We start from the raw sequence: 26509 nt of genomic DNA, 5'->3' as shown, positions 1-26509 counted from the left end.
AAATACCTGTATAATGCAAATTAGTCAATTACAATATTTCCTAACTTTGAACTTTTAGTTTCTTACATCATGTCATATACAATTTTAATAACTCGGTTTATTGATTTTCTATTTGTTCTTATTTAGCTACTAAAATATTTTTCATTCAGTTGTATACAAATACAAAATAATAAAAATAAAGTAATTACCAGTGGCACTTGTTTGTATTCATTCTCTAGAATTAATGTATTAGAGTTTAGAGATGAAACAACCAGTGGCGTCTCTGCATTATGATGATGCCCTCCCCTCAGCAGATGGCACTGTTCTGCAAAAGTGAAGTAAGCAGTAAACTCACCTCAATAGTTTAATGTATTTTAAAATGTTTATGGAGGACTCAAATTAGTCATCATAATCACATTTTCCAACTTTCCATGATATGTTCAATGAAATTTCTTATCTAAAAAAATATTTATTTTTGGAATATGTGATCATGTTCTTTGTGGCTCCCACTGTTAGCCTGTTTCTGGGTTCCATTACAGGCCCTCACCTCTGCAATATTCTCAGTATTCCTTTGATCATATGTGCATGTGTAGTCTGTATGTTTCAGTTCCACTTTAGGGCATGAAGGTTAGAGAATTTTTAAGTGACCCATTTGTTCTTTTTTTGTGTCACAATTTAAACAGTGCATGAACTTGCACATTTAGCTATACTGAAGTAGTAGTCATCATTATCTTTCCTCAGCTGCCCTCCAAGTTGTCTGCCATTGTCTGTACAACTCCAATCTTTCATGGCATCTTCCATGCAGCTCCAATCGTCCTTTCACCATCTACTTTGCCTCACACCACTCACATGGGGTCAGAAGCAATGCCATCTGTGCTCACTTTTCCTCAACTCCATGGGGTCAAAGCAAGGCTGGATTCAACTGGAACTCGCTGCTAGCCACATACCCAACCCAGTGGATTTAAGCAGAGGAGTGGGTCTCATAAGTGCTGCTTTTAAGTGTTTGATCACCTCTCTCTGTCATTCACTCTCACATATTATCACCATCTGCTGAGCTTCTCAGGATGGCTCTGGTCCTTCAGTGTTTCTCTTTCAGGACTGTGTGGCCCTACTAGAAATTTTATTCCAGAAACTTTACTGAAAACAACTCATAACTCTAGAACTGTAGGGAAAACTTTTGCCGCAGTTGTTTGGAGCTGATAAGATTGGATAATCCATATTTTGCTTGCTTACAAGCATAAGCTGAAAGGTTTCCACAACTGTGCAGTAAAAGACATTAGCTTTGTGCAAGCTGCAACTGAATCTCATTTTACAGTAAACACATCGATTTTATACAAGTAGTATTTCACTTGTATCCAAGTAACATTTACCCAAAAATGCTTCTGTATCTGCCTTTGCCTTTATCAGCTAAATGTGGGTGTGTGGATGTAGAAATCACTGTCTTAATGGTCACCATCAGAAATTTTGCCTCCTTCTTCTTTCTTTGTTTAATTGTTGCCAAAACAACCCTTTAAATGGATACATTTCTTTACATTATAAAACAGCAAAATAGTGAATCTCTTCCCAAAGGCAGAAATATGCTAATGTGACTAGGTACCATTTTAAAGCTCTATTAGTAACCGAGTGAATGGATATCTCTGTGTGAAATACAGTAATTGCTTAAACTGCAATGCACAGCAGCAAATGATTGATTACAAAGCCCAGTCATGATGACACAGTGATTAGTGCTGTAGCTCCTTACAGTAACTCACAGGTTAATTCCAGTTAGTCTGGCAAAATGGCTATGGCCTTCTGCTTTAACTCCTCTTGTTGTATTTGTAATGTAAAAATGCAGCTGATACTTTAACTTTTGAAATGGACTAAGGTGTTATAATGCATAATGGTCTCAAGAAACTGGAAATCATGGAAGAAATATCAAGTATCTGGTATAAACATTTAAGGAGCCTGTAATATTTAACTGACACCACTGTATATAACTGAGACATTAGGAGTTGATTTAGAAAGGTCACTACATAAATTGAAAGTGTATTTGACTGACATATTCCCTGGACATGGCTACACATGTCTAAGGATCACTGGGAGCACTGACAGAATATCGCTGCACATAATCAAGAGCTTACTAGAAAATGTCTTTACAATGTAGACCACCAGGAGGCGTACCAGCCACCCTACCTGACACAGACAGGCACAGACACAAGTGCAGGTGCAACACACCTTTATTTTTTCTTGTGGCAACAGCTTCCCCCTGCTTCCCACCTTTACAGCACAATTCTCCAGTAGATAACTACAGGTTCTCTTCTTTCTTTTGCCCATTTCTCGCCACCACTCCTCCTCCAGCAAGCTTCGTCCTCTTCCACCCGACTCTGGCCTCTGGAGGAGTGGCTGCTGACTCCTTTTATAAGGCTTCTGGAAGTGCTCCAGGTGCTCACTGGTCTACGTCCGGCAGCACTTCCTGGTATGGCAGTTCTCCAGGTGCCCTCTGGCAGTGGCCACAGGCCCCAGCAGGGTGGAGCTTCCAAGCTCCAAATCCACGGCCCTACAGCAAGCCAGGGCAGCTGCCCTTTAGTGTCCTGGGGAAGGTAATGACCAGAGCTCAGTGTCTCCTCCGGTCCTTCAGATACGGGGCATCTCAGCCAGGCAAAGGTTCCGGCCAGCCGTCCGTCACAACATACACAGATCAGGATAGAAACCCACATTGGAGGGGTTAAACTTGATTTGACAAGTAGCTTAAATGCTATCTTGGCTATGAAGATAAGTAACTTTAAGAAGGAAGATGAATCTTTCAAGACACAGCATACAATATAGAGTCTACTTGTCTCATTAGATATTCCTGATCATCATAGTGCCAGAGAGTAGAAACATTTTCCTTGCTGGTCAAATATTATTTGTATGCATGTCAATAAATTTGAATTTGAATTATTTGCCTGCTAGGTTCTTCAGGAGTTTGTGTTTGTTTGATTTCTTTTGTTTTATTTTCTGCCAGCCTCTCACAGTTTCTAGAAATTGCAGATTACCACCAGGAATTCATGGGCCCCTACCACAATTTTATTTGGAACCTGAAAGTTATTTTTACAGGGCTGTAAATTTTACATCTATGAGGAGTTCAAGGTGTCCACACTGACTGCACAAAGTCAAGGGTTAAAGCAGTTTTTTGTGAACTCTATGTGGTTCCATCAAATTAACTCTGGCTCTTGTTTTACCTCTAGTGGTAGCGCTGTTGCTTTGCAGTAAGGAGACTGTGGAAGATTGTGGGTTCGCTCCCCGGTTCCTCCCTGTGTGGATAGTGCTTTGAGTACTGAGAAAAGCGCTATATAAATGTAATGAATTATTATTATTATTATTACTGAGCTTTCTAGCCTTTCTTCAAGAAGTGCCTGTTATTAACAAAAAAACGAGGATGTGAAATTGCATTGAAGTGATTCATGCCATAATGCAACAAACTTAGGTAAGCTGAAATCTAAACTCAACCAAGTGCTGGAATGAGATATGTGGACTGTACTTGCCATGAAGTTCAAATGAAGTCACTGTCGTGTTCATGGGACCAACCTGCTATTTTGTGACATGGCATGTTGTCTCCTAAGCATCCAGTTGAAAAGGAGTACACAGATGTGGAATATAGATGATCAGGAACTGTGCTTAGGTAGCTGTGGCACTTAAATGATGTTTAGCTGGTATTAAGAGGCATAATGCATGCAAAAAATGGTATTCCTTGTCACACATACATGCTTAGGGGACAGTCAAAAGGCTCGATCGCGCATGAAAGAACAGAGGATGGAGGAATGGAACGAAGCACTATTGCTTTTCTCTTCTTCATTCTACAGAAAAATAACCGAATAAAGCATTCCTACCGGTCATCACATTCTGTCCATGCAAAAGACTCCTCTTCTGGCTCTGTGGAGTTGCCTCACTTCCGGGCTCCCCCCTGATGACTTCAGTTCCGTACCTCCACTTCTGACGTCATCTCCCGCCACTACTATCAACGTTAGCTCCACTATTCTCCTCACTTCATCCGTGCTAATTGGAGTTCCTTTACTGGCTCCATAAAAGAGCCAAGAACGCACTTTGTTTTGTCCAATGTATTTGATTTGTTTGACCCTAATTTTGAACTGGACCCTACAGCTAGTATACGGGGAGTCTCCCCAACCCTTAACCTATGTCTCTGTGCTCTTATTTTATCACACCCTACATGATAACAGCACTACCGCCAACCGGCAACATTTACAAAGGGCAGGATGGATATATGAATTCCTGCTGTTTTATGCCAAATTCTGACCATATCAACTACATGTCACGGCAGAAATCACGACTCGTCAGAACTGGCAACATGTTTCCAGTCTTTCCTCATCCAATTCTGCCACTAATGCGCCCACTTTATCATCTTTGTCATGTTTGTAGCTGACAGTAGAGGAATTCTTCATGGTTCTCAGTTGTTGTTGTAGCCCAGGTTTTTAATGTTTTAAAGAGTTATTAAATGAGTATTTGCTGCTATTCCATCAATCTGGATGAGTCCAGACATTTTCTTATAAACCCCTTGTAATAACAGTTGCCACTAACTCCATATTGTTTTTGTTTATTCCACCATTCCTTGAACTCTGCAGTGAATGTGGTACTTAAAAAATCCAGGTGGACTGCTGGTTCTGAGATGCTGGAACTGTTATGTCTGCCCACCAACAATCATGCCATTGTTAAAATCATACACCTTGCTCATTCTAAAGTTTTTGAGAACAACTGAACCTTCTGACTGTGTCTGCAGGCTTACTGCATACTTGGGTGCAGCCAGCTGACAGGTTGTTTTCAGGAGAAGGCTACTTGCATTAAGAAGCAGGGGAGATTATTAAAATGGACATTTATAAATTTAATAATTTCTGCATATTGCTTAATGTCTCTCTTTGTTTATGTGTTATGTTTTGTGCTTATGTTTCATGTCATGTAACCAGACTATATTTATTATTATTGGGTACTGAGCTTTTAAACTAAAATTGAAAACTCACCCATATCATACCAAGTTACGGTTATCAGTCTTACGTGTTTGTCATGTGTGGAGAAAATTCATGAAGACACGGAGAACTTAAAGACTCCAATTACAATCTGAACACAGGACTGTAAGACTGTAAGACAATTGCATTAAACAATGAATATCCATCCATTATCCAACCCGTTATATCCTAACTACAGGGTCACGGGGGTCTGCTGGAGCCAATCCCAGCCAACACAGGGCACAAAGCAGGAAACAAACCCCGGGCAGGGCGCCAGCCCACCGCAGAACACTGTATATACTAGTGAAATTTTTCCACCTGAGGCATTCTATACTTGATATAATCCTGTTTTTTAGACTGTACATGAAAGAGTATCCATTTCTTCTACATTTTATGTAAAAAGCATAGCAATTGTATCCAATATAAAATCCACTATAAAAATAAAAGATTGTAATTTTTCATATTCAGCTGAAATAGATGATAGAAATGAAGATGTAAATCATGTGGAAGACTGGGTTTTGAATGTTTAAGCTATTACGAAGAAACATTTTTCTGCTGAAGCACTGACACTGTTATATAGCTATTAATATTCATTTACGGCAGCAGTTTAATTTCTTTCTATATACCAAATAACAGTTTACAAATATTCTTGTGAACAAGCTAGGCTGACCTTTCCCTGCTGTTTTTCATTTATTTCACTTACTTGCTTCTTTTACACACAGCCTTTGCAAGTGAAGCACTATAATCATTAATAATCTTTTGACATTATTTTAATCTATGGCAGGGGAGGTCACACACATTCTAATACACATTTCAATTGAAGCTGTACAAATTGCTTTCAGCAGTTAACTACTGTAAATTCATTCTGTACTGAGAGTAAACTGAAAACCCAAGGAAGGCAAATAATGGGCAGTCTGATCAAGTGCTGGGGTTATTTTTACTTTCAGGGATTACGCTAAAAGTATTTGCGGGCAATTCCAAAAAAGGAAGGGCTGGTGATGTTAGCTTGCTTTACCAGCCATCTCATATATTAAGTAAATATAATGGGGCTACCAGAACATCTCATGTCAGCTCACATGACTATGACCACCATATCATTTAGCTATGTCCTCATGACTTCACTTATCTGAGATCTCCAAAACAATACAAACACCAAAGGTTAAGCCATATAAAATAAAAATAAATGGTTAGAAAAGAAATACAAGAATAAAATGAAAATGAGCACAACCTCACACCACTGAAGCAGATTTGTTAGACTGAGCTTTTAAACAATCGCTAAACAGTTGATTAAAGAATGGGACATTCGTCCATAATTTAGCCACCCAGGAATGTTGATGTTTGGATAATCAATACATCTTTCCAATGAAAACTGCAGGAATCATTCTTCCTTCATTGTTCCAGTGAATTAAATCTGAGCAGAAATAAATGTGATGATGAAAGGGAAGCACAGCAGTAAACATCACCCTGTTTAATGAACACAAAGGTATAAATCAGTTCATTGACTAACATGTCTGAAGTTGAATACACATGATTTTACATTTTTCATTTTACCAGATATTTGCAATGTATACAGTGCATCTACGTGCGTGATGTAGCCATTTACTAATAAATTAAACAAGCCGATCAATAGCATACAACTATACATAGTAAATGTTTCTTTCTAAGAACCATAAATAAGCTGTTCTTGAAATGGAATACACTTTCTGCTTTAACTGCATTCATGGTTAACTATAACCTTTCTCATTTATAAAACTGAAAAAAAACACATGTACACGTCCAGAAAGGGTCATTTTTTTGGAAGCTAATCAGTCCTATTAATGGATCAAGCTTTTATTGTTGTTGACAACTCAATTTATTTTTTTTACTGATACAGAAGCAGTTTAACTGATTGTTTTATTGTTCTTAAAAAAAGTATTATATTCTACATCTCAGATAAACCCCTGCAACTCACACCTTCTCTGCCGGTCTAGATTAATACTATTAGATCAGTGACACAGCCTCACAGATGATGACCACTGGAGCCATTATCTGTTTATTGAATATACATACTATACAAGTTTGTGACTTTACTGCTAGACAAGATTACATGAAAACTGCAAGTGAGCTACACTATGGTTTTACATGATGATATATAATTTACAAAGAATCCCCATTTTTTAATGTTATATATGTTATTATTATATATGTTATTTCCAAACCTGTTGACGCAGAACTTAGAATGTGTACAATTGGAACACAGTTTTTCTTATTTTTGCTGTATCATATCAAAATTAAAAAACTCAGGTCTTATTCGTAACACTTAAAATTTTTCACTGAGCAAAAATTACTTTATACCATTGGTAAATAAGTCAAACAGGTATAAAAGTTGACAATGGACAGTGCTGCATTATAACTGCCTGAAAATCCTGATCTGTTATGCCTTAAACAAGTAGCTTAAAAATAATTAATATTCTAAAATTTGCAGAAAACAAAACATGCATATACTCTATCTATCTATCTATCTATCTATCTATCTATCTATCTATCTATCTATCTATCTATCTATCTATCTATGTAAATGCATTTCTTTTCTTTTTATCTATAATAATAATAATAACTAGGGGGTCACTAATCGCTTCTCTTGCCAACCCCCCGGCCTGCACTATGCACTAGCCTCTTTATGGTTCTGCCGCTCATGGATGTAGATGTACAATTTAAACAGATTTTTATTTTCATGGGAATTGTTACATATGCATCAATGCAACGTATAATTGCCTGTGATTGAAATTCATTTCTTTCTTTCTATTAAGTAAAATGACTTTCTCAAATGCTTGGCTCTGAGATTTGTTAATTGTCTTTGCTAAAGCTATCCTAACCGGAAACTGTTAACATTTTACTACAAATGGCATATCAAGATCTCCTTTGTTGTCTAATGTTATCCACGGAAGATGTACTACATTACCTTTCTTGGATACATCCTTCTTTCTACAGTAATTCGTGCGTTGTAAGACCAGACGTTGTTAACAGTTGTAGAAATTCTTTGGGATATCGTAAGTTGTTGTTTTCATCTTCAGCATGATCACCATCAACTGTTTCAGCATAGTCTATTGATACGCATTTAACCAATATGCCGTGTAACCGTTCGACATTTTTGGATGCATTTAAACAATTTGATATGTAACCAATCTACATTTTTGCCGTTAATTCGTTTGACTTCCTCGTTTCTCTGTGCTAGGTTTGCGCATGTACATTTTTTATGTTGATAACCCTCCATGATGAAATACTTCAATAAGATTTGGACATAATACATCTTCTTTAATTGGGAATTAAAAGTGAGGAAAACGTTAAAATGTATAAGAGCTGAGAGCGCAGGAAGTGTGTCTGACAAAAGCATTCACATGAATGAGAGTTAAGGTCTTGTTTGAAAATGTTTGAGAGGAGGGCGTGACTTGAAAAAATCTCAAGGCAAAAGTCTCATCTCGCGGGACTTCAGAAAATCTCTCTTCCAGAAAGTCTAGTCGTGTTGAAGGATTTTTTTATATAATAGAGAGATAATAATAATAGTAATACATTTTACTGTCATATGAAAAAGTTTGTGAATCCCTCTTAATTCTTTGGATTTTTGTTTATCATTGGCTGAGCTTTCAAAGTAGCAACTTCCTTTTAATATATGACATGTCTTATGGACACGGTAGTATTTCAGCAGTGACATTAAGTTTATTGGATTAACAGAAAATATGTAATATGCATCATAAAAAAAATAGACAGGTGCATAAATTTGGGCACCCCAACAGAGATATTACATCAATACTTAGTTGAGCCTCCTTCTGCAAATATAACAGCCTCTAGATAGCCTTTGATGAGTGTATGGATTCTGGATGGAGGTATTTTTGACCATTCTTCCATACAAAAGATCTCCAGTTCAGTTAAATTTGATGGCTGCTGAGCATGGACAGCCTGCTTCAAATAATCCATTAGATTTTCGATGATATTCAAGTCAGGGGACTGTGACGGCCATTCCAGAACATTGTATGTCTCCCTCTGCATGAATGCCCTTGTAGATTTGGAACTGTGTTTTGGGTCATTGTCTTGTTGGAATATCCAACCGCTGCGTAACTTCAACTTTGTGACTGATGCTTGAACATTATCCTGAAGAATTTGTTGATATTGGGTTGAATTCATCCGACCCTCGACTTTAACAAGGCCCCAGTCCCTGAACTAGCCACACAGCCAAACAGCATGATGGAACCTCCACCAAATTTGACAGTAGGTAGCAGGTGTTTTTCTTGGAATGCGGTGTTCTTCTTCTGCCATGCAAAGTGCTTTTTGTTATGACCAAATAACTCAATTTTTGTCTCATCAGTCCAAAGCACTTTGTTCCAAAATGAATGTGGCTTGTCTAAATGAGCATTTGAATACAACAAGCGACACTGTTTGTGGCGTGAGTGCAGAAAGGGCTTCTTTCTCATCACCCTGCCATACAGATGTTCTTCGTGCAAATTGCGCTGAATTGTAGAACGATGTACAGATACACCATCTGCAGCAAGATGTTCTTGCAGGTCTTTGGAGGTGATCTGTAGGTTGTCTGTCACCATTCTCACAGTCCTGCGCATATGCCGGTCCTGTATTTTTCTTGGCCTGCCAGACCTGCTGGGTTTAACAGCAACTGTGCCTGTGGCCTTCCATTTCCCGATTACATTCCTTACAGTTGAAACTGACAGTTTAAACCTCTGAGATAGCTTTTTGCAGCCTTCCCCTAAACCATGAGACTGAACAATCTTTGTTTTCAGATCTTTTGAGAGTTGCTTTGAGGATCCCATGCTGTCATTCTTCAGAGGAGAGTCAAAGGAAAGCACAACTTGCAATTGACCACCTTAAATACCTTTTCTCATGATTGGACACACCTGTCTATGAAGTTCAAGGCTTAATGAGCTAATCCAACCAATCTGGTGTTGCAAGTAATCAGTATTGAGCAGTTCCATGCATTCAAATCAGCAAAATGACAAGGGGACCCAAATTTTTTGCACAGCCAGTTTTTTCACATTTGATTTAAATTCATACAACTAAATACTGCTTCACTAAAAATCTTTGTTCGGAAAACACCCCAGTACTCAGATGTTCCTAGGAAATGAAAGACAGACCACTATTATCTTTTTTGTTGAAAGTAGAGTCAATTATTATGCAGGCTGAGAGGGGTTCTCAAATTTTTTCATATGACTGTATTTATTGAGCACCTTTCCCATGCTCAAGGCACTTCACAGAGTCTCAGAAAGAACAGCAGGGTATATGTAACATTGGATTGAAATATTTTTTGCATAGAACATTTGCAGAGGATTCCTTACTTACTTGCGAAGGTTTTACTTCGACATTCTAAATGGAAAGTTTATTTTTCTTCTCTCTTAATGAATTGTTTTGCAGAGAAACTGTTCACTCACAAACAGATACCCAATTTTCACATGGAGAATATTTTAATATCATTCTTATTTCATTATTCTTACAATGATGGCACATCGTCCTGGCCCAAAGGCTCAAAGAAGCCTCAGACTCTGCTACATAGGCCACTTTGCTTTGCTGTGGGGATAATGTCATTTTAATAGTAGGCAGGTTTCATTTTTGGTGGTATTTTAATTTTGGCCAAAAAGATCAGTTTTAAACTTTCATTCAAAATTCTTCATGAACATGTCAGCTTACGGCATGTGTACCAAGGTGACTATTACATGTACTACTGATGTAATATTTTTAAACTCAATGACTAATTCAAATATAATGTGCTTTAGTATGAAGTCTGTCAAAATATCATAAAATATGTAACAAACTACCACTTACCAAACTTGAAATGATTGTTTTCTAAATCCATCAAAGGAGTAGTCTAGTGTTTTATTAACACAATTATAATCAATTAATAGTATTTATAATTTGTTTTCCCGCAGTTTATACACAAAAAGCACATATTTATGCCAGTAAAATAAGAAAACCAAAGCTGTGAGTGTAAGCTTTATTCATTTTCACTAGAATTACAAGCAAATGAAAAAAAGACAGATGACTTCCCTCAGAGTCAGTTATGCACATGAGAAAAAAGATTACAGTAAATACTGTTTTTCTAGCCACATTACTTTAAGACAATCATTGATAAGTATTGTTTGATTTCAAAATGCTGAAGGTGACAAGAGACCCAGAACAGGAGGCACTATGGATAATATACACATTAAAATAACAGCCTTGGGAAATACAGATACAAGTTCAGTTTATGTATTAATTCATGCTTTTGCATTACAGTTGAGTCTATTATCTCTCCTTCATATTCTTCACCGTAGGAATCAACTTAAACATGCTTTCACTTAATCTTATTTTTGAGGAGATTAAGAATAAATTAATTCCACAGTGGATATTTTTAAAAAAAGAACTTGGCAAAACTTGGGTTTACACACAAATATTATATAGATATAAGTCCATACCACAGGCGACCATTGGTTAGAGGGACTCATGGCATTTGTAGCGTGAATTATTTAAGCAGAAAATTACTCGGCCCAAGGACCTGTTCGGGATTACAAAGGAGAAATGGCTGTAAGTAAAACTGTGACGATTCTTCTCTGTGTTGTGTTTTAAAATCTAAAAAACTCTATACATATTGGTGTTTTTTTTTCTCTTTGTTTCTTTTGCTAAATTAGTTAAATGACTTTTTTCTTTGACCTTGAATTTGTTTTTTGTTTCTAATATAAATATGTGCCTGGAAGGTAGTACAATGAAAGCTACACATTTTATAATGTCATAAACTACATATAGACACAATGTTTTATTTTGTTTCTTGTATATGGTACTGTTTTTATTATTACAGTAGGACTGTGGAGTGAAATATACAACGAAAACAACAGAAAAAGAATAAACTATCCAATATTTTATCTTTCAAGGAAGTCATGAACCACAATTGAAAATTAAGACATAAGAACATTGCCACACTGCACACAGCAAAGTTCTGGATTTTTTTTAACTATTATTATTGTGTATGTGGCTAACATCTGTATCCAATGGAACTTACAAGATCAGAATACAGTACAATTGCTTAAATTCATTTTTACAATCAGAGTTCAGACAGGTTGGTTGATATGAGTTAGGCCCGCAGTGATTCAGAGGTGGGAAATGAACCATTAGTTCAATGCCTTGCCCACCAGACCAGATTGCCTCCTCCTAGGACATATTCCGAAAATGATAATATAGAAATATTTTTTAAAAAATTATGGATTTATGCCTTATGTAAAGGGTGATCTTACTTTCTAAGTTTTGTAAAAGCTTTTCATTGGGAAAATTCATTTCATCACTATCCCATATCTTCTTAAAGGCTACAGTACAACTTTCAGGGCAAACTTTAACTTGGACAATACTGAAGAAGGTGGTATGAATCAAAATGTCCCATTTAAACCAAAATTAATATGTTCTTAAGTTTTTATTTTAAGAGAATATAGCAAGTCATTTTATTAGTTACAGTATGCCTGCAGTCTATCCTTAGGCTAGGTTAATATTTTATAAAAAGTTATTACATCATGTTATTACACTTTATTATAAATTACTTTATATGGGTTACTAATAGCTTACTTTAGGTATTTATATCCAGAAACTCAAATTGAAATCAATACCAGGAAACATTACAAGGCTGTAACACCTTGTTACATCAGAGGGGAACCTTGGAATTCGACAATGTCAGCTATGACAATAACTGTTTTCTTTTAAAACGTTTAATTTTTGTATTGGGTAGCCCAACAAAAAGTGGCCTGCCTCCACCAAGACGACTCCCATCTTGTCTGCCACCCGATAGGTGGCTGCGGTCATGTCGCCTGCCTTGTAGAGATGTTCTGACGCACAAGAAGATCACTTTCAGCAGATTCTGTAAATGTGAGTACCAAATTTCATCATTTTTCTCTTCACCACGTAATGCAGTCATCATGGTGAAGGCGGGTCACTTTTTTGTAGGCCTCCCTGTATATTTGCTGCATAATTTCTTTTGCTTTAATGATTAGAATATATTGTTAGTGGGTTCCTCTGAAGGTTAATCCAGGGTGGATTTTAGCAATGTTCAGTCAAAAAGAGCATTTGTTATTGATTTATTTTTAAAAGAATCACATTATTTACTTTAAAGTCTTCACTTATTTTACAGGTATAGTTAGTTGTTTGGCATGACTGTGCTCACTTTATATTTGCTCTGTTTTGTATTTTAATGTGCCCTTATCTGAGGATCACAGATGAAACTCTTTTAAAAAAAGAAGTTACAATTGATTTGTTTTTAATCTTTGCAAAACAAACTAGGCTGTTCTTATCTGGGTCAAAGGTATTTGGTAACTGCCTTGTTTCTTGCACAGAAAGTATAAAGACTGTAAACTTGCTTCAAAATATGGTGACTATAGTCAAAATAGATCCATTTCCTGGACCTGTTTAATCTCATTCAGAGTCTCAAAGTGCTTGAGTCAAACCCAACAGCACTGGCCACAAGGCAGAAACTGGACTTTTTGAATTTGAAGATCATCCTCTCCCCTCACTCGTTGGTCAAGAGTCCTGTCTTCCTTTTAAAAAGTTAATATCACATGATTTTAGCTTTCCATTTACAATGTGCGCTGATTTTCCTGGAAATATCTATATAGCAACATGCAAGCAAACAAAGCAGTGTGTTGAACATTTTAAGTATACGACTGGATAGCTACATGTGGATTAGGCGAGATTCTTTTTCTTCCTTTATTCCATGGAGGTTTGTCACATCATTAGCCATTGTATAGCATTCGTTTGTCATGAACTCCAGTTCACTTCAAAATTTTTTCTGAAAAAAATAATGTTTTTCTACACAAAAGAAAGCTTTTCTTTGCTTCTCTCTTATATTTCTTAACATGTGGAATCCTTTAGTGTGTTTAAAGTTCATTTAAGTAGCTTTCATGGATTCGGTTGCTACACGCATCTCTGGTTGCTAGAGGAGGAAATCTGGAGCTCGCGGCTTATGTCGTCATTGACACACCAATATAAATAGTCGCCGTTTTGAACTTCCAACTGTCCAGCTTGATGGATAACTAAAGACTTTACTTTGTTCAAATATTCTGAGATTTGTTTTGGCTTCTACCTCAATTTGTTCTCTTACTTCCCACTCTTGATTTCCCATTTAGGCTTTGTTTTGCGTGAAATCTTTTCAGTTAAGAGATCTTACCTGCTGTGCCTCTCTCATCCACTTCCTGGTCCTTGTTCAATCTCTGTGCAGCAGAGGACAAGCTCACTATTGGCTTGTATTGTATCATAAACTTTATTTCTGTCCATTCTTCATGAAAATGTGAGATTATTTTTTTCTCAGCAATCACTACAAACTATATGTATGTAACATATAAAAATATGTTTTTAGGTGGAGTATTCCTTTAACTCATGAGGCTGTGGATTGAGTTCCCAGCAACTGACCAACTTTATGCCATGTTACCATCCTGTGCTTAAGCTGTATAGAAATGAAAATATTAACAGTTGTCAATAATTCCTATCTTGAAATGTACTGTGGGGTGATGTTCACTGAAGAAAGACTACAAATTAAAAATGGAACTTGTATAAATAAACTATTACATGGGAAATTACAAAAATTCAAAGCATACATTTTAAGATATTGTGTGAACATTTAATTATAAACACAATGCAAAGGAAATTATATTACCGATGTTACACTCCACCCAGATGAAGTCGAGACAAGGTCTGAACACAAGATGAGAAGCTTACATACTGTATGTATTTCATTTAGTTCCAACCAAATCCATTTAATGATAGTCAAGATGTTCCTTACATTTTTATTACATATACTTTCATAATAGGGGTGGATATTGCCACCACCTTACAGATTCAGCATCCTGGGGGCTTAAACCCTACTCTTAGTTGTCATCTCATCAGAACTGCATGGGTTTTCCACCAGCTATTTCAGTTTCACTCCCATACTTCTGAAGACATGCTAGTTGTGCAGATTAGTAATTCTAAACTCTGCGTGAGTATGTCCATCAGTGAGCCCTGAGACAGAGTAGCACTTTATCTACAAGCGTTTCCTTTCTTGCGATTAGTGCTACAAGAATAGACTCTGGCTTCCCATGTCCTTGAACAAGTTTTAGAATGTTATGTTATGCTATCTTATTTTAATAATATGTGAGCTGTAAAAAATGATGACAAATCCTTATAGTCAACCCACTACTGCCTTTTTGAATTACTATTCAGATCTGCTTTACGATAGACAAATAGCATTTTTTTTTAAAAATGAACCTAAAATGTAAGAATGAAAAATATCCTAAACATATTTTTTTGCTTTTGACTTTCTTCTGACATTCACTGCCAACATGTCTAAGCAATGCTTTTATTCAGTTTGAATTATGAGAATTAAAATTACATTTTCATACAACATCTTTCTATGCAAAATTCATATTCAAGCCGACTATGAAAAAGCACAATCTCACTGAAGGATGAGTAGACAAAGAAAAGCAAAAACAAAAAGAAAAAGTGCTAACATAATGTAGTAACAAGTGAAAACTGTTGACAATGGCAGAATCATTGAAATTGTCTTAAGTAATGATCTAAGCATTTGTTATGAGATGCATGTTACATATCACTCTTATGGCATTAAGTTGCATAATTGTTTGAAATCAAGTGAAATACACAATAGAACAAATATGCTCTTTTTAATGGGCAGACAACTATGAACACATTTTATAATAAACAAACGGCTAGAGGAGCAAATCAGGATATCAGGAGGAATGCCTGAAAATACAGACAAATAGTAGAGAAGTCAAAGAGGTCCTTATGCTTGAGTTTTCTGAAACAGTCATTTAATATTTATAGATTAACTGACTGTTTCAGATTATCATGAAGTGGAATATACTTTTTCAATGAAAAGTGACTAAACATATAGCAAAAGTGTATACATATGTTCATTATAAAGATATAATATTAATACATCTTATTTATATAGGATCTAATAGCAAATATTATGTATCTGCCATCCCTTTACAATATGCTATTAAATTTTCAGTTCATTATTTTCATAGCTACATTCTGTATTGCATTCTATATTGAATGATTCGTTATCTAGTCATGATAAAGCAATCTTATTCTAAGATTTCATTATGTAAAGCACTTTGAGCTACTTTTTGTATGAAAATGTGCTATATAAATAAATGTTGTTGTTGTTGTAATGAGTAAAATACTAAGAAAGGAAGTTCTACTAATAGGCCATAATCATTAAGAATATTCACATGAAGAAAAAACTTTGTGTTGTATAATTGTCCACTCCTCCTTTAATATTTCAAATGCATGCAACATATCATAATAATAATAATAATAATAATAATGCAATCAATTATTATTGCTGCAGCAGATTAGAGCAAAAGTGCTTGGTTGTCAACAGTTAACCCCATGTTACATTATCGGTCCAGTTATTCTGAGTCAAACATCTTTGTATGAAGAGACGGCAAAATCTACATGTTTTTCAGATTCACGCAGTCTCCAAAGTCATCATTTGTAAAAAATGTACCTTAAGTGCCATTTACACACGTTTAAAATGAACCAGTTTTACAAAAGCTTTGTTGTCAGGAATTTCAACAATGAGCATGCCTGTAAATTTGCTGCATTACATTTAAATATTTCGATGCAGGTCAAATGCCCGAACAAGCCTTCGTTATATGGAGAGGTACTCACCTATAGGATCCCTGATCTCTAATGGGGTCATCCAGATCCAATGCTGCAGGAATATGTGAGGTAAGTTTTTTGTCATGATGTAGTAAGTTGCTACTTAACACTAATAGACTCTGGCAGAACTTGGCACCCATTTCTTCAAGCTCACGAGTTCCAATTTGAAAGCCCTGTGGAAAAAAGACAAACATGTGGTAAACATACGGGAAATTGATTTTAATGACCTATTTTGCGGTCATAATAATAAGGCAGAGGGCTATTCAGACTCTTGCACATGGACAATTTCAGGGTATTGCTGCAGCTTTCTTTAATAGAGTATTCCTTTTCAAATTCTAAACATAAATACATAAAGAACGATCGAATTACAATTTCTTAAAAATTACGCAGCAAAAGCACAATACTAGTAGAAGCTGGATCAAGGATATCAACCTACATTTAAATAATAGTAAAAAACAACAAAATAAACTTTGACTTAGATTTTTTATCATTTTTTTATCATGGCTCTTTAAAAAACATTGGTATATCAGACAATTAAGTCTACATTCACACTTTTGTGGTTTCCTGCAGTATTTCAGCATCTGCATAAAACAGAAGATTCTGCAGCACACCAGTAAAATCAGTTTGACATACTGTATATATTTTGCGTACATTTGCAATTGGAAGTGTGAAAAATCCTTTTAGTAACTATTTGCTATTTAAGGACAATTTTACTAGATTAGATTAATTACATTAGATTAGATTATACTAGCAAGTAATCATAAAAAATCTGTTTTTATATTTTTGCTTTCAGGATTTTTTCAAATAAATCATTACTGTTTCGCACATTGGGTTCATATAACTGAATATTAACTTTCAGGTGATTTTAATTATGTAAAAAAATCATATTACAAAATTATATTACCAAACTCTTCCAATTTAAAGTACAGTATATTAGTACCATCTAATTGCTAGTACCACTTTAAATGTTTTACTTAATTTTATTATGCTTTCATTGTGTAAAGCTATATTTTAGAAGAGGAAATCAGAAAGTATGCTATGCCTAACTGAGAAGAACATATCTGCATACTAACCATTCAAATGCACATTGAAAGACTATGTGAGACTCACCAAGTAACAGACCCGTTTAGAACATTGAATTTTAATTAAACATACTTTTTTTTTTAATTGATTTTATTGAAATCACACAACATTCCATACAAATATATCAATTTTACAAGAATAAGATTGAAAACAAATCCACCCCCACCCCTGAAAAAGAGAGCATGGCCAGCAGAATAAAACTTAAACCTAGTAAAAATAAGCAAATAGATAAATTAAACATACTTTTAATTTGTTTCTCTATAAATTTAAAACTGTTGAAATCAGTGACCTGTGCTGGTGCAGTGGTTAGAGCTGTTGCCTCACAGCTCTGTTGGCTTCTGTTGAAGTCTCAGTGTAGCAAGCATTCTGTTTAGGGATTTACATGTTCTCTCCATGTCTATGTAGATCTTCTTCATGTGCTTTGGCTTCTTCCAACATCCCAAATTTATACTTGTTAGAGTAATTGGTAATTATAAACTGGTATGGTGTGAATGAATGTGTTTGTGTATTTGTAAAATTGTGCACTGTGAGGGCTCGCATTCTCTCCAGCATTAGTTTTTACTTTATGTGGGATGTTAATGAGATAGGTTCATGTTTTTTGTGACACAATGAAGAGATGATCAAAAGAAAAATACCAAGAGTCAAGGAAGCAGGAATAAACAACAACAACAATAAAAGCTGCCCCACTGAGCTTTGCTATAACAACTTTGCCCAGAAAGTTAACTGTGGTGGTTTTACTACTTTTCCACTTTTCAGAATACCACAAACACCCAACCACCCCAATCCATTCACCCTTCTTCGTTCATTTCTGTCTTCCACTTAACAAGTTAACCTTCACCCAGCTCTTTTCCAAGTACTAGGGATAAAGTGCTCCCTGGCAAGAAGCTTCTTTAAAAACCTGTCTGGGGTTCTCATTTGGGTTCAAGGGTCTGGCATGTTCTGAACTGCACCTTTGGTCAGCATAGTTCCAGTTTTCCCAAGCAGAGCGCACTTGCTGCCACTTGCCAGTATAGAGGGATTTGCTTAGTCTCCTTATTGTCCTACAAGACATATCATTCATCCTGGTGTCTTCACAGTTCTGGAAAACCTTCTGCATAGGAAGAACATCCTACCCTGCATACCCACTCTGGCGTGTAAAGGTACTGCTAGGCTGGAAACCTGTCCTGTATCTTTCACTTGCTACATTTACCAAGATGTTTATCCATCCATTCATTCATGCTTCAATTAAACCTTTTGGTTTCATTCATATTTAAGTAAAATGCATTAACGAAAACTTACATTTACAAAACAAGTCAGGCTCATTACAATAATACTACATGGAGAAACCAGCGTTATTTGCTATTATTATTTTTTTTGTCTCAGTCGATGTACATACAACCTCAAGATAATGTTCTGATTTGCCCTCATAATAACCTTAGTTTTCTTATACTGCTTCTCTCTGTGCTGCTAGTTACCAGGTCAGCAAACCTGAAGTTTCCCATTTCAGTTTATAAAAGAAACTTCTGTGTCTCTTTTCAACAATATTCTTATTACACAGGTTGTGAGTGTGAAAGCAGGAGGTGAAACAAGCTATTGTGAACTCTATATACTTCAGCCATTACTAAAAAAGCAACATCTCAGCAGCATGTCAGTACATATTTCGTAGACCTGCTTGTTGTAACATTCTGTTCATAATGCCTTCCAGATCATCTTTGAATCTGCAGTTGATCTGAACTAGCACTGAGGCAACTTGCTTCTTGTGTCGCTACCCCAGATGTCTGACTAAGCTCAATGCAGTGGCACAATTAGAATACTGCCATCGCACTAGCAGCAATGCTTAATCAAAATATGTTTGGGGTTCAGTGGCCAACACTCATCCTTGTTTAATCCACCCACCACAAATCCCAGTCCAACACTCAATGAACAGCGGTATAAAAAGGTGTATTAACAACTTTACAAATGAAAACAAATACTTTACAATATACACCTCCCAAATAACACAAATATTCCCAAAACAAAGCTTGAAATTAACAAACTGGGGTGCATGATGCAATCACCATTATTAACCTGTTTTGCATGAAAATAACTAAGTGGCCAATAAAAGAGAGAAAGGAAAACCCCAGCAACCCAACACAAATAATATAAAGTTGTTGTCCTGCCAGAAAAAGTAGTTGGGCACACCAGAGAAAGTACAAACAAAAGGGTTCATCTTCAGAGACATCCCGGGAAAGGTGGAATGTTGTTGGAAATGCTGGGCAACAATGAACTCATAAAAAGATACTCATAACAAATCTTGCACGTTACACGATTGCACCATCTACGTGGAAAGATCATGCAATGTTTGCTGAAATGAGAGTGTTGGTAACTGTAAAAGAGGGATATCAGGGACCTCTGGAAATGCCCTAATTTGCAGGGTTTAGCTAACAGAAAGCTAAGTGCAGGAGTCACGGTCAGATGACTGGCGATATGAGACTGTTGAATTCCAGTATTTTATATTTGTTTAGCATAAAAAAACAACTGAAAACAATAAACAAACAAACATGCTGTAGATAAACCAATATGGTGGAAAGAAAAGTCTCCCATGAACAGGCAACCACTTCTGGTTGAGGGCGTGACCTTATTAAACTTTCTTACAGTAACCTTATGTGTAAAAATGCAAAAAATCCAGTAGGTGGCTTCAGCTTCAGTTTTCCCATGCTTGTGTGCTTCAGATTCAGATGTTTCTCCCTTTCTTTCCTCATAGCCTTTGTGGGTTAAATCCCCTTTAGACAAACGGTCTTGTCCATGCAGTGTCTCCTCCTTAAAGGTGCAGATCCCCAATAAGAGCCAAACCCACATCAAGCCATTTTCCCAGGTATACATTTAAGGAGAGGACAAACTAGGAAAAGGCCAGTAGTACATGAGGTACTCACTCCACATTGGTTTTACTGAGACGTAGAAAACATGTCCTTTTATTAGGTAATGTTGATAGTCAGTGGTTTTAGGAAAGACTCCTCTCAAATGTTTAAACAGTATATGCTAGTAACTGGAAAATCAGACATCAGGGTCTACAAATGTCTGAAGCAATTTTAGAACATTTGGAACCTTTTTTATGTTTTGTTTTCCTATAGATTCTTTTCATTTATTCTTCACAGCATTTGTTGGTGTTTGAATCCCAGAGGTATATTTTCCCAAGCACCCAACCAGTTGGAACTTATATTTTCCTCCCTTAAAAACTGCATTTGAGTAATAGTACTTTAAGTTATGCTTTATTCTGTTAGCAATTCACCCATTTTTACTTATTTGCTCTTTTGTCTTGTCTGTTTTTAACATTTTCTTTATGGCTGTAACTCTTCTACTTCTTTGGGCTACTCTTTTTATATTATGATGTAGTACTGTACTGTATATAAGTAAATTTTGTTTTTGATGGTGGGGGTTTGAACATTATTCTTGTTAGTTTTATAATCTTTAATGAATTTATAATGGATTTAAATGGTGTAGCAATTTGTATTAGTGTTGCTTATTTTGTCTGTTTTCCATATGTAGCCTTTTTGTCCAATATGTGACTATTAAAACATATAACCTCAGACTATCCCATCAGTCTTGTTTCTTCCAAGAAACTTTCTGTTTTAAAAAGAAAAAGTGAACTATAAAAAAATAATTTCAAAATACATTTTTCAGTAATTATCTCTCAAAATCATTTAGTATGTCAGCATTAAGCACATCAGTTGTAAACACAGAAATATCTGACTTCACTTTTGTATGATTGGCAGAATGACACTTCATACTGTTAAAAATATTTTAAGTTTTTATGAAAATAGAGAACAGAATTAATTTTGCTCAAAAAATGCATACTGCTTGTTTTATTTAATGCATATATGAATGTTATTAGCAGGGATACCCTGTGCTGCAAGGAGTGCAACACTTTAGATATTGACCTTGTCACACATGTGCGTTTGGGAGTCAATCAAAGGGGCGAGAAAACGCCAATCCCATGCCAGTCCAGGGGGTGGCGGGTTGCACTGAAACCCTCTCTTTTCTCTTGACAGACCAGACACAGGAAATTCTGCCTGTCCTGGCCTCAATGCCTTCACTTCCTGTCCCGTCCCCAAGGATGTCACTTCCTGTCCCGCATCCGATGACATCACTTCCCTTGAGTCACCTTATAAACTCACCATCATCCCCACCAAGAATCTATACACAACTACTCTAACTTAAGTTCTTTTGCAGCCAGGGAAGGTATATGGGCGACTGCCCCAAACCTTTGTTGTGTGTCCAGTCTTTTATTTCACAACCTTAAAAACTTTTTCAGCCCCAAAACCAGAATTTCACTGCCAACTTTGCATACTTTTAGCAAATCCCTGAAATGATGTCTAGTGGCACTTCCTTAAAAAAGCACCATTGCAGTTTACTAAATTAGGTTCCTAAGTGAAACATTTTCAAAATTAAACACAGCCTGTGGTCTTTCCCTGTACAAATGGGAAATCTGGGCAAAATTTGGCAGTGTGGATTTGTATACCTGACAAACATATGTTTAAGTTTATATACTAGATGTTAGGGCAGGGAATATGTAAAAAAGAAAATACAGAAATTTCACTTCACCTAATGAAGACTTAACATCCAAAATATTTTTTTTTCATTCATTTCCCCTTTGAATGTCTAATTCTCTTTCACCTGTTTTCTCTCTGTCTTGTAACTGGCCATGTCTAGTTCATTGTGAGTCATGCTCCTTTACGACTGTCCTACTGAACTTCCTTTTTGTTTAGTGTGGGCTTCTTGCTCATTAATCATCATTATATCAATATCAATGTCTTGAAAAAAAAAAGTTTCATAACACAGTAAGTTTCTTATGCATATTTTTCAGTTTATGAATATGCAGAATATGCTTCCAAAATATTAAAGACTGCTGACCAGCTTACATTAAAAAGAAACAACAGAGATATTAATCACAGCGTAAATCCAACCATGTAGAAGACTGCCATCATACTGAGTGACTTTTATTTTTTTTATTAACTCGTTATATTAGATATCTTTAAGAAAAAAAATGTCCACACAAACTCAAAACTGACTCAATGAAATTAATGACAAATCCATCCATCCATTATCTAACCCGCTGAATCCGAACACAGGGTCACGGGGGTCTGCTGGAGCCAATCCCAGCCAACACAGGGCACAAGGCAGGAAACAATCCCGGGCAGGGTGCCAACCCACCGCAGGACACACACAAACACACCCACACACCAAGCACACACTAAGGCCAATTTAGAATCGCCAATCCACCTAACCAGCATGTCTTTGGACTGTGGGAGGAAACCGGAGCGCCCCGAGGAAACCCACGCAGACATGGGGAGAACATGCAAACTCCACGCAGGGAGGACCCGGGAAGCGAACCCGGGTCTCCTAACTGCGAGGCAGCAGTGCTACCACTGCGCCACCGTGCCGCCTTAATGACAAATCCACATGTAAAACTCCAGTGAAATCAAATCCACAGGGAAACTTAGAATTTCACTTCACAAAAAGAATCACCGTTTCTAGACTGGTCAAATTACCACAATTGACGCAGGATAAAATGTGTTTAATATATATAGGTATGGGTCCAAAAGTGGCCTAGGAACACTAGGAAGTTTTACCAGATCCTTAAGAATCAATGCTCCTTCGTTTATACCAAAAAAAAAAAAACTTTAAAAACACCCAAATCCAAATAATAGCTTTTAATGAGTATAACATGTTCAAAAGGAATCTCAGATGTTTAGCTTATCTTTACATATTATGATGTTATATTTGACATAATTTATGAAGTGAGATTAAGACAGCCGAATGGTGTTGGTGTGATGCACTTGGTCAAGCGTGTACTTCGTTTAACTGTGTACATCACAAGTGACATTAAATCTGAAAAGAAGTGATTACAATACTGTTTTTAATCAATACTTAGCCTTTGTCGCAGGTGGCTGGGTGCGGCCCGCAATCAGCTACCTATTTAAGGAGCCGCCGCCCTGCAATCAAGGCTGGAGTTGGGTAGGAGGTGGACAAGGCCGGTGCAGAGGGGGCAAGGAGAGGCCCTGTATGTTGTGTGGAGAGGAAGAGAAGGCTGAAGGAGCCAGGATTGTGAAGAGACTGTGGGGGGATTTGGTGTGGTGCACTTAAGGACTTTGTATATAGTAGCAAGTAGTGTAAAATAAACGTGTGGTGATGGCTGTGAACGTGTCTGCCTGTCTGTGTCCGGGACGCACCCTTTCACAGTGGCGTAGTCGGCAGGATGCTCCACCTGGGTCAAGGTGGGGACCTGCATTCATGGAAAAGTTTGTGAAAGGCCCGGCACAGCAGGCAAGCTTACCCACGTGCCGCAGGAGCGGCGTGCACCCAACCCCGCGGGGAAACGCGGCATCGCGGACCAGTGGAGGTCCGTGGTGGGACTTTGTGTTTCAGGGGCGGCTCACCGACGCGGTGGCCAAGAAGGAGGCTGCCGAGAAGGAGAGGCTGCAGCTGGGGAAGCCGCAGCAGCAGCGGAGCTGCCCGGAGAATCGCTCTTCAGTGAGAGAGGAGAGCGAGATGGCCGACCAGAAGTCCCTTCTCCTAACAGGCATGGGATTGGACAGCATGTCCTGTTCTCTCGCCAGTGATTGGTCGGAGGCGAGAGCAGGGAATGTCTGTCCCGTGCTTCAAAAAAACCCGAGTGGGCTGCAGGGAAGCGCCCATAGAGAGCAGTCGGTAAGTGGAACTACTGGCAGGGTAAGCCCACCGTCGGCTGCTTCTCTCTCCTTGGCAGCGGTTTTACAGGAGCTGCAAGAACAGCTGCGCCTTGTGCTATTGCTGCCGGCCGAGCGATGTGCCCTCCGGGCGGAGACGCTGGAGTCAGGAGGGATGGCAGTGGCGTCGGATCGAGAGCCGCAGGCAGGAGAGGATCAGCGCGCTGCAGGAGCTTCTGGACGGAGAGGCACAGCGGGGAAGGTAAAGGAGACCGACCCCGTGAAGCTCCGGACGCCAGCGGGGCTGGGTCTGCCCTCTTACAATGGGCAGATCTGAACCGTCGCGGCGTCCCAAAGTAAACGGAGGAAGCGGCTTGGGGAAGCCAGTTCCTCCGATATGGGAGGACGTGCTGCTGGGTGCGCACGTCCCGTGAAGGGCCGTCCTCTGCGGATGCAGAGGAGAAACCCACAGCTGGAGAGGTGGAAACGGAGTGTGATCCCACTGGTGGTCCCGTGGCGGGGAGCATGGACTGCTCGGGCTGGGAGGCTGAAAAAGAGAGCATCGGGGTGCCGATCGGGGCCGAGAGCGTTGGCCCAACTGAAGACGAGCCGTGGGGCTGCATCAGGGCAATGCCTCCACCCTTGTTTTTCTGTTTTGTTTCTAGGATCGGGCCCTAGGCTACGGAGTGTCGGCTTGCCGCCGAGGGGTTCACGTCCTCGTAGAACGGTCCGCTGGTCCCTGGAGGTCTCAGCTAGCGGGGGTGTCATGTCACAGGTGGCTGGGTGCGGCCCGCAATCAGCCACCTATTTAAGGAGCCGCCACCCTGCAATAAAGGCTGGAGTCGGGTAGGAGGTGGACAAGGCCGGTGCAGAGGGGGCGAGGAGAGGCCCTGTGTGTTATGTGGAGAGGAAAAGAAGGCTGAAGGAGCCAGGATTGTGAAGAGACTGTGGGGGGATTTGGTGTGGTGCACTTAAGGACTTTGTATATAGTAGCGAGTAGTGTAAAATAAACGTGTGGTGATGGCTGTGAACGTGTCTGCCTGTCTGTGTTCGGGACGCACCCTTTCACACCTTGTACTTTTGAAAAAGCACACAGTGCTGTCCAACTGAATGTCACCATTATATAATACGCAATAATAATCAACAACCAGTGTTATGCGCTTTTTGAAGTAAGAAAAAAACAGGAATTAAAAAAAGATAAAAATTACAAATTAAGCAATGGCGCTAAGCTGTGGTGGAACAGAATGAACCAAGATTTTTTTTGTAGTTGATTGAGAAGCTGTTATACAGAATATGAATGAAACAGAACAACAGAAGATGTTGTTGCCTTTGAGTTAGTAAAAGTAATTATTAACTTTCATCATTTTTTGTTAGTAGACATTTCTTGAAACCTTCAGTTTACTGAGGTAGTACAAATTGTAGGCCTTGATGCCAATGCAAGTCGAGATTTTTATCAGTTTTTATCTTTGAATGAATCGACTTTAAATCACCTTTATAACATTTCTGCCGTCCATGACAGTTCACATCTCCAGAAGTTCTGCTTTTCTTAAACAGCTTACTTGCAAGAGGCCTCTCTCACTTTATTGTTATTTTATGTCTCTATCCTTGGCATTTGGAGCCGGCTCTATGGATTCCAGTCATGTTCCTGAGTGACACAAGTAAATATGGTAGGGAACAAATACACATTGATCTGATTAATCTTGCTGTAGTTGGAAGGAATCTTCATAATAATTCAGTTCTTTCTATTTTTCAGTGGTCTAATACTGGAATTCTCCATGCCTGTGCCATCATTGTTGCCCTCCTATTCTTGCAGCAATTGTAATATTCTCATAAATTAGTACTCTGTTTATTTCTCTCTATTATAATAAAAAAATCTTGGGAAGAGAGATGAGATGTGATCTTTCTCAGAGAGACACTTTCACGTCCTGCATGACGAGATTTTGTGCCAAGAGATTTAACAGGAAATAAAAGATAAAGAGTAGATGACAAAGCAGAACATTGTAAAGAATTAAAAAATGTTGGCGTGATACACATGCAGAGACAGGTTAGAGATAATGGAAGTACGAAAATTCGAAAGTCTCAAAAAAATGATAGTAAAGATCACATTAGCACAAAGAAACAGAAATAATTAATCGGTGAAATAACGAAACAGCGAAAAGAGATCGAATATAT

The 26509-nt window shown here is 37.8% G+C and overlaps 1 protein-coding gene across 2 annotated transcripts in view; it reads right to left on the bottom strand.

Moving 5' to 3' along the window:
* LOC114668153 (cytosolic carboxypeptidase 4) overlaps positions 1 to 26509 on the bottom strand; it is an 890538-nt gene that overhangs the window by 142091 nt on the left and 721938 nt on the right. For both annotated transcript variants that reach the window (XM_051920839.1, XM_051920840.1), the window contains one exon: positions 16620 to 16783. In XM_051920839.1, the coding sequence (XP_051776799.1) occupies positions 16620 to 16783 (164 nt within the window). The remainder of the gene's footprint in view (positions 1 to 16619; positions 16784 to 26509) is intronic.

Source organism: Erpetoichthys calabaricus, chromosome 17, assembly GCF_900747795.2.
Source record: "Erpetoichthys calabaricus chromosome 17, fErpCal1.3, whole genome shotgun sequence".
Taxonomy (NCBI): domain Eukaryota; kingdom Metazoa; phylum Chordata; class Cladistia; order Polypteriformes; family Polypteridae; genus Erpetoichthys; species Erpetoichthys calabaricus.
The sequence above is the reverse complement of the archived record's forward strand: the minus strand, read 5'-3'. Positions and strand labels throughout refer to the sequence as shown.